This window comes from Lipotes vexillifer, unplaced genomic scaffold, assembly GCF_000442215.2.
Source record: "Lipotes vexillifer unplaced genomic scaffold, Lipotes_vexillifer_v1.1 scaffold1017, whole genome shotgun sequence".
NCBI classification, from domain to species: domain Eukaryota; kingdom Metazoa; phylum Chordata; class Mammalia; order Artiodactyla; family Lipotidae; genus Lipotes; species Lipotes vexillifer.
Genome location: NW_006772141.1, coordinates 910,022 through 919,933, shown reverse-complemented (window position 1 = coordinate 919,933; position 9,912 = coordinate 910,022). Strand labels below are relative to the sequence as shown.

Below are 9,912 nucleotides of genomic sequence, written 5' to 3'. Positions count from 1 at the left end.
ATCCATGGGAATCACTGGGCTGCTTTTATTCCATGTCTGTCTTTCCCACCGACCATTGCCCCCCTTGAAGGCAGGACCTTGCTGGTCTCATTCCCAGCCCAAGCTCAGCACCTGGTTCTTCACAGCTGTCAGCACCATCGTGCTAATTAAGGGCACCTGTGGCTCCTGTGCCAGCTGGCCCTGGGCAAACACAAACACTGACGCAACTCCAGCCACATTTTGATATCAAAAAATAAAACCTCAGGGAACTGTATGCCGAAGAAAGTTAATTCGCGGTATTGCTGTGTTTACTCAAATTTCCTGGAAAAGGCTCCCATTGGTTCATGACTGGGGGGAGGGGACCACCAAATGGTGAAGGCCACTGGCCCCCCTCTAACCATTAACCAGCAGGAAAGCTGGCAAACAAGATTTAGCAGCAGCAGCCCCGCCGGCTTACTGTACACATGACAGGATCCAGGACAGCAGGACCAAGCCAGCATTTGCAGCCTGAGCCCACTGCAGACCGTGAGTAACAGCTAAGGACTCTCCAGCACCCCCGCTCCTGCCCAGCCTCCAGAACGAAGCCACGACTGTGTCTTGCTCATTTAATTTTTTTTTAATGGGGCACTGAGCATTAGGGCAACCAGCAGTGATAAGAGGCAACGCTGGGGAGGGCTTTTCAGAGTCTGTGGGTTACCCACAGTGGTTTTTATTTCTCCTGGGCTCCTGCCTTGCAGGGACTGACATTGAACTAAGAGCCATTCCCAGCCATCGCATGATGCTCCTGAGGCCAGCCAAACAGCCATAACAGCCTCAGAGATGGAGTCTGAGAGCTGGGATGGATCAGCACAACACAACACCTCTGCCGGGGACACAGGCAGGAGAGAGCATTGTCCGGCTGACACAGCACAGACTGTGCATCCTACAGAATCACACACACCTCCTCCCTCAGTGACCTGGGGCAAGGATCCTGCAGATAGAACGGAACTACCAGCATTACACCACATGGTATGAGGTTTAAATGCACAGGGTCTAGGACTGTACCTGGGACTACACCTGGCTTATGGGGGGCATTTGGAAAAACAGAACACAGTGGGTGTTTACTGCATGTGTGACTTCAAAAATGAGGGACAAGGACGACACACATGAAGTGAAATTCATGGATAATATTGATACTCTGCATTTTTATGTTGCTGGGTACTTTTCAGAGAGCTGTTTCACTCTAGAGAAAGGCAGAACAGCATGGCACAGGCTCCAAAGTCAGATGGCAGGGCTTGGAATTTCAGCTTTTACTCCCTGGGCCTCAGTTTTTTCATCTGTACAATGGGCCCAGGATGACCCATGAAGTGAGGTCACTAAAGAAAGCACTGATAACAGCTGTGACTGATATTCACAAAAGTCTTTTGAGGTGGGTAGAGATTTAATCCCCATCTTGGAGGATTAGCACAGGAGGGGATGAGGCACAAAATCTCAGAGACAGCAGGTAGAGAAGGGAAGGGAAAAGAACTTCTACTGGGGGCAAGCCCATCTTGTTCCAGGCTGTGAACTGCGTGGGGTCCTTGCCCAAGAAGGGACCGAAGAGGTGGAGGTGTGGAGGTGGCTAGGGCTGAAGCAAAGATTTCACTACAGTCTGATGGGGGCAGTGACAGAGAGAAGCACACAGGAGGGCTTCCTGGAGGAGGTGACCCAGGACCTGCATGCCAAAGGACAAGAGGCAGTGAGCCAGGCATGACAAGGAGGGGACGGGCCGACAGAGTGGAGCCACATGGGGCAGGACTGGAACAGGCCCATCTTTGTCCCCAGCTCTCAGGCCAGAGCCGGGCTCTGCAAACATTGGGGAATGGAATGACCTCCCTGGCCTGACCCAGGCAGAGGGATGAAAGTCTGATACGTGCTGGGAGGACACCCCAAGACACCCAATGTTGCTGTGACTGAGACTTCAAGAAGCCAGATTTGAGGCTGGGGGTGGTGCTGTCACCAGGGACGGGGCATGAGGACTCCCTGGGCCACGTCAGTGAGGATCAGCTCTGCCCGCAGGCAATGGGAGTCACTGAAAGATTTTCTGCCGGAGAATGGCCCATCCGCTTGATTTTGGAAAGATGCCCTAGTTGCAGAGGAAAGAAAGGCTGGCAGGAGGTGAGCAGGAGGAAAGGAGAACAGGTGGGGGCGGGGAGGGGGCGACGGGAGTGATGCCAAGCCCCGAACTTGGGCTGTGTCCTGAGACTGAAGAAGCGAAGACAAACCCCAGAAATTTAGGAGGTAAATGGGCCAGGCCTGGGGCGGGTATTATCATCAACTCTGTTTTATGCCAAGGAAACGGGAAGAGTTTTAAACAGTGCACCCATGTCACCTAGGCCATAAATAGCAATGCTGAGATCCTCATTCGACTTGCTCTGCCACAAGGCCCAGGAAAAAGGAGAACTGTCTGTAAAGCCAGGCGGCTGGGGAGGGAGGGGGCAGGGCGTCAGGGCTGTTATCAAAGCCAAGAAGCAAGGAATTTGCTTGTTTTTCTACCACGTGGAGGGAGACAGGTGGGGAGGGTTGGAGGAGGGCTGAGGGAGGTCAGGGGTGTGTTTGCACCCCGCTCTCATGAGGTTCTGGGTTTGGAACAGGCCAGGGAAAAGGCCTCGGGTGTGCTCCAGAGCAGACCAGGGCTTCCCACACGCAACGTGCACGCATTCTCCCGGGACTGGTTTTACTGCGGGTTCCCAGCCCCCTCCCAGCATGGCTAGTCTGGTAGGTGGGGTGGTGCAGGGGAACCAGGTTCTCCTATAAGTATCCTTTCTTTATGGGGATACAGTGGGTTCCATAAAGCTCAGAGCTTGGGACCACTGGCCTTGCAGACAGAGTGTCCACTTACTGATTCTGAGCCTGGCTGCATTTTTTGAATTGCTCTTATCAAACACTTTTCATGGCTTATAATTAATTTTGTATTGTGGTAAGATATACAAAGATTGAGCATTTCAACTAGGTTTAAGTGTACAGTTCTCTGGCATTAAGTACATTCACATTGTTGTGAAACCATCACCTCTATTCATCTCCAGGACTTTTTCATCATCCCAAACTGAAACTCTACCCATTAAACCCTAACTCCCCATTTCCCCCTCCCCCCAGCCTCTGTTAACCACTATTCTACTTTGTTTCTATGAATTTGACTGCTCTAGGGCTCTCATGTGAGTGGAATCACACAATATTTGTCTTTTGTGACTGGCTTATTTCACTTAGCATAATGTCTTCAATGTTCATTCATCCATGCTGTAGCATGTATCAGAATTTCATTTTTTGAAGACTGAATAGTATTCAACTGCAGGCATATACCACTGTGAAATATAGAAAAAAATACATACTGATCTCTGCCCCTGGTTCCTGGTGCAGAGCTCCTAAAACCCTTGTCATTTCCTAAGTGATAAGAACATTAGAAGCATCTTTTTTTCTAATAGTTGGTCTTTGACCCTGCTTCCTGAGGCAGAGCTCCAAAATCCCTTGGAATTTCCTGGGTGACTGCAGTGTCCTTTGCTCTAATGAGGCAACTCTGGGTGAGCTCCTGGGTGACTTCAGGATGGGGGGGTGTCACCAGAAAGACCAAGTCATGATTGGAACTTATTTTCTCCCATTCTGTGGGTTTTCTTTTCGTTTTGTTGATGATTTCCTGTGCTATGCAAAAGGTTTTAAGTTTAATTAGGTCCTACTTGTTTATTTTTGTTTTCATTTTCATAGTCTAGGAGGTGGATCACAGAAGATCTTGCTGCAACTTATGTCAGAGAGGGTTCTGCCCATGTTTTCCTCTAAGAGTTTTATAGTATCCAGCCTTACATTTAGGTCTTTAATCCATTTTGAGTTTATTTTTGTATGGTTTTAGAGAGTGTTCTAATTTCATTCTTTTACATGTAGCTGTCCAGTTTCCCCAGCACCACTTATTGAAGAGACTGTCTTTTCTCCATTGTATATTCTTGCCTTCTTTGTCATAGATTAGTTGACCATAGGTGCATGGGTTTACCTCTGGGCTTTCTATCCTGTTCCACTTATCTTTTTTTTTTTCTATTTTTGTGCCAGTACCATACTGTTTTGATGACTGCAGCTTTGTAGTATAGTCTGAAGTCAGAGAGTGTGTACCTCCCACTCCCCCACCCCTATATTTCCTCTTTCCCCTTCCCACTGGTAATCACTAGTTTGTTCTCTGTGAGTCAGCTTTTTTATTATATTCACTAATTTGTTATATTTTTTAGATTCCACATATAAGTGGTATCATACGGTATTTGTCTTTCTCTGACTTATTTCACTTAGCATAATGCTCTCCAAGTTTACAGGATGGATTTTTCTATTTCTGCAAAATACATCATGGGATTTTGATAAGAATTGCATTGAACCTATAGATTTCTTTGGGTAGTTTTGACATCTTACATATTACGTCCTCCAATCCATGAACACAGGATGTCTTTCTGTATACTTACATCTTCTTTAATTTCTTTCAGCAACGTTTTGCAGTTCCCAGTGTACAGGCCTTTAACCTCCTTGGTTAACTCAACTCCTAGGTATTTTATTCTTTTTAATTTTATTATAAATGGAATTGTTTCCTTAATTTCTTTTTCAGATCGCACAGTGTTAGTATATGGGAAAAGGATTGATTTTTGTGTGTTGATTTTGTATCCCACTTATTTGTTGAATTTATTGGTTCTCATAAGTTTTTTGTTGTCTTTAGGGTTTTCTATGTATAAGATCGTGTTGCCTGTGAACAGAGATAATTTTACTTCTTCCTTCCCAATTTGGATGCATTTTATTTCTTTGGCTTGCCTAATTTCTCTGGCTAGAATTTCCAGTACTGTGTTAATTAGAAAAGGCAAAAGCAGGCATCCTGTCTTGTTCTGAATATGAGATGAAAAGCTTTCAGTCTTTCACCATTGAGTAGGATGTTAGCTGTGGGCTTTTCATATGTGGCTTTTATTATGCTGAAGTAGTTTCCTTCTACTCCCAGTTTGTTGAGTGTTTTTAACATGAAAGGGGATGTTGAATTTTGTCAAATGCTTTTACTGCATCAATTGAGATGATCATATGATTATTTTCCTTCATTCTTTTAATGTGGTATTTACATCAATCAATTTCTGTATGTAGAACCATCCTTGCATTCCAGGAATAAATCCCACTTGGTCATAGTGTAAAATCCTCTTAGTACACTGCTGAATTCTATTTTCTAGCACTTGGTTGAGGATTTTTGCATCGATGTTCATAAGCAATATTTGTCTGTAGTTTTCTTTTCTTATGGTGTCTTTGGCTTTGGTATCAGGGCAAAGAATGAGTTAGGAAGTGTTCCCTCCTCTTTAATTTTTTTGAAGGAGTTTGAGGAGAATTTGTGTGAATTCTTCTTTAAATGTTTGGTAGAATTCAAAACTGAAGCCATGTGACCCTGGACTTTTCTTTTTTGGGAGGTTTTCAATTACTGATTCAATTTCCTTACTACTTATAGGTCTATTCAGATATTCTATTTCTTTGAGGTTTAATTTTGGTATGTTTTGTGTTTCTATAAATTTTCCATTTCATCTAGGTTATCCAATTTGTTGGTGTGTCATTTTCAATTTTTTCATAGTATTCTCAGAAATTTTTTAAATTTCTGTAGAGTAGGTAGTAATGCCCCTACTTTCATTTCTGATTTTAGTTATTTGAGACTTCTCTCTCTTTTTCTTACTCAGTCTAGCTAAAGGCTTGTCAATTTTGTTAATCTCTTTGAAGATGACATTATATTATATTATATTATGTTATAATTATATCATGTTATATTATTATATTATGTTACCTTACTATATAATACTATATTGATTAGATATATTATATTTTGGTTTCATTGATTTTTCTCTCCTTTTTCTATTTTCTATTTATTTGTCTGGGCTTTAATCTTTATTGTTTTCTTTCTTCTGCTAGCTGCACTCTCCTTTGGTGTCTCTTTACATGGAATATCTTTTTCCATCCTTTCACTGTCATATCTGTGCCTTTGGATCTAAAATGAGTCTTCTGTAGTGTGCATATAGTTGTTTCTTTTTTTAACCCATTCTGTCAATCTCTGTCTTTTGATTGGGGAATTACATTAAAGTAATTACTCATATGGAGGGACTACTCTATCATTTTCCTATTTGTTTTCTGTATGTCTTATAGTTTTTTTGTCCTTTATTTCCTGCATTACTGTCTTCTTTTGTGTTTAGTTGATTTTTTGTAGTGAAACATTTTAATTCCCTTCTCACCTCCTTTCGTGCATACTCTATAACTATTTTCTTTCTGGTTATCATGGAAATTACATTTAACATCCTAAAGTTATAACACTCTCATTTGAATTTATGCCAGATAAACTTCAGTAGCATACAAAAATCACTCCTATATAGCTCCATTCCCACATCCTTTCAGTTAAGTCACAAATTACATCTTTATTCATTGTGGGTCCCAAAACATATATGAATAATTACTTTTTATGCATTAGTCTTTTAAATCACATAGAAAATAAAAAGTGGAATTACAAACCAAAATCACAATAATACGAGCTTTGATACTTGTTCATATATTTACCTTTAGCAGAGATCTTTATTTCTTCTTACAGATTCTATTCACTTTCTGGTGTTCTTTCATTTTAACCAGAAGTACTGCCTTTAGCATTTCTCGTAGGAGAAGTCTAGTGGTAATGAACTCCCTCAACTTTGTTTATCCGGGAATGTCTTAATTTCTCCCTCACTTTTGAAGGACGGTTTTGCCTGATATAGTATTCTTGGTGGATAGTTTTTTTCTTTCAGTACTTTGAATATATCAACTGGGTGGATATTTAACCTTTCTGAGCTTCCACTTCTGCCTACCTGAAATCAAAATAATCATATATACTTTATTGTTGGTGAGGCAAAATTTTGGAAACTTGGTAGGTATTTGATAAATCATAGCAGGTATAATTCATACTTTCAGATGAGGAAATTGAAGCCCAGAGTCCTGACTTGCCCCAGGTCACACAGCCAATGTGGAAGAAGAAATTGGAGCTTGAGGGGGGTCTTCAATGGGGTCTTCTGCCTACTGCTCACCATGCCCCACTGCCTTGGAGGCCCCACATCATCTAATGAGCATTTCTGATTTTCCAGGGCCTGGCCATCCTGAACAATGCTGTTCACCCTGTACATCTGTCTCCTCTGGCTGTCTACCAGTGGGCTCTGGACCATCCAGGCTAAGGACCCTGACACTGACATGAGCATGAGGAACCCTCACCGGCACTTGGCTCCAAACAACGTTGACTTTGCCTTTACCCTGTATAAGCACTTAGTGACCTCAGCTCCGGGCAAGAATGTCTTCATCTCCCCTGTGAGCATCTCCACAGCCTTGGCTATGCTGTCCCTGGGCGCCAGAGGCTACACACGGGAGCAGCTTCTCCAAGGCCTGGGCTTCAACCTCACTGAGATGTCCGAAGCTGAGATCCACCAGGGCTTCCGGCATCTCCACCACCTCCTTAGGGAGTCAAACACCACCTTGGAATTGACCATGGGCAATGCCATGTTCCTGGACCACAGCCTGGAACTTCTGGAGTCATTCTCAGCAGACACCAAGCACTACTATGAGTTGGAGGCCTTGACTGCCGATTTCCAGGACTGGGCAGGAGCCAGCAGACAAATCAACGAGTATATCAAAAATAAGACGCAAGGGAAAATTGTGGACTTGTTCTCGGAGCAAGATAGCTCAGCCATGCTCATCCTGGTCAACTACATCTTCTTTAAAGGTACCCCTCACCCATCCCATTCTGACAAGGCCCCATCTACTATTGCCAAGGATAGTAAAAGCCATCAAAATTAAGGGTGTACTCTTGATACTGTTAGAAAGGTGAAATTATATCATCCTTACCAAGGATCAAAATGACACCCAGTAGAGCAACTTGCCCAAGCCCTTGCAGATTGTTTCAAGGCCCAAACGTAACCACGAACAGTCTGGCTGCCTAGTGGTCTAAAAATATTGGCCAAGTTCTGGCTGTGAGTCAGGCACTCGGTCAGAGGCTGGAAATAGAGCCTAGAACCAGACAGACACAGCCGCCACCCTCAGGAACTTCCAGACGGCCCATAAGCCTTCCTGCACGTACTTTCCGAGCCAGCTCCAGCCAAGACCCCTCTCAGCCAAACCACAGCCCCACCTCACCAGTTCAGAGCAAAGTTTTCCAAAATGCCTGTCCATAAAAATCACCACGGGGATTTGTTAAAATTACAGATTCCAGAGCCCACACCAGATCTACTAGAGCAAAACTGATGCAAGAATGTCTTAGAATGTGTATTTTTAACAAGGCCCCCTTCCCCAATCGTTTTGACGAGCAGGTAATTTGGGGATATGTTATCCTCGAGAATGAAATCTACAGTCCTTAGTCTACAGCAGTGGTCCTCAACCCAGGGTGATTCCCACCCCCATCCACCCTCAGGGACATTTGGCAATGTCTAGAGACATTGTGAGTTGTAACAACTGGGGGTGGGGTGGGGTGTGCCACTGGCATCTTGTGGGTAGAGGCCAAGGAAAATGCTCAACGTCCTACAATGCACAGAACAGCCCCCCACAGTGATATCTGCCTCCAAATGGCTAGAGTCCCAAGGTTGAGAAATCATCTGCTCCTTCTGCCTTGTCCAGACTCAGGTCTCAACATTTTCCCCTATACAAGTTCTCAATACACAGCAGACACACACACACACACACCATATCCAATCACACCAAACTCCTTTCATGTCTTTAAGCATGACTCTCCCCGTGGAAGTCTGTATTAGTTCCCTATTGCCGCTGTAACAAATTGCCACAAACTTGGTGGCTTAAAACAGCAACAATTTATTACCTTACAATTCTGGAGGTCAGAAGTCCACAATGGGCCACTCTGGGTTAAAGTCAAGGTGATGCCAGGGTGTGTTCCTTCCGGAGGCTCTAGGGGAGGATCTGTTCCCTGCCTTTTCCAGCCTGTAGAAGCTGCCTGCATTCCTTGGCTTGAGGCCCCCTTCCCTCTTCAGAGCTAGTAATCGCATTGCGCTGACCTCTACTTCCATCACGTCCCCTTTCTGACTCTGACCCTCCTGCCATCCTCTTCTACTTTTAAGGATGCTTGTGATTACAGTGGGCCCACTTGGATAATCCAGAAAATTCTCCTCAACTCAAAGTCAGTTGATTAGTAGCCTTAATTTCCTCTTGCCATGTAACATAACATATACACAGGTTGCAAGGATTAGGACATCCTTGGGGCGGGGGGGGGGCATTCTGCCTGACACAAGGCCCGTGCCCATTCTGTCCCCTGAGCCCTCCCTCAACTTGTCTGACTGCCTAAAACTTCTACCCACCCTTCAAATCTTGGCTCAAAAGTCACCACCTCCGTGAAGCCTCCCCTGATTCTCTCCAGCAAATCTTTGTCTCTCATACGCATCCTCTGCAGTTTGCCCACACCCAATTTTAATATGCATCTTGTTAGAACGTGTAAACCTGGGCCCAAGTGGTTCAGTTGCAATTAAGTAGTCATATACAAAGAAGTGCAGGTAAAACAGCCAAAAAAAAAAGTATAATATTTAATGTGTCTCTCAACAACATAAAGATTATCCCATATGCCCATTTCTCTCCTCCCCAGCTCTCACTCAGGGCCCTCCATTAGCCAACTGAACCCCTTCTCTCCCCCAGATCTTTATTACCTGGACAGACTTAGCATCTTGGTGAGCCATCCTCCTGCCTCTTGGTCTTTCTCTGTCTATTCTCCAGCACAAGTCTGGGAACCCACCTGGCAAAGGCCTCCCTTCTTGGATGGTAGTGAAGGTGAGAGACTGACCAGCAAAGGCAGCATTTTCTTTTTTCTCCACTTTATTGAGATATAAATGACTTATCATGTAAGCTTAAGGTATACAATGGGATATATATATATATATATATATATATATATATATATATATATATATATATATATATATACTCTCT

General features: G+C 43.9%; 1 protein-coding gene across 1 annotated transcript in view; it reads left to right on the top strand.

Annotated features, from left to right (window-relative positions):
• The first annotated feature begins 434 nt into the window (after positions 1–434).
• The window catches only part of SERPINA6 (serpin family A member 6), a 19,299-nt gene continuing 9,821 nt past the window's right edge, over positions 435–9,912 (top strand). Inside the window, exons 1-2 of the mRNA XM_007447314.1 lie at positions 435–504; positions 7,083–7,711. Coding sequence (XP_007447376.1) covers positions 7,102–7,711 — 610 coding nt within the window. The 5' untranslated portion in view covers positions 435–504; positions 7,083–7,101. The remainder of the gene's footprint in view (positions 505–7,082; positions 7,712–9,912) is intronic.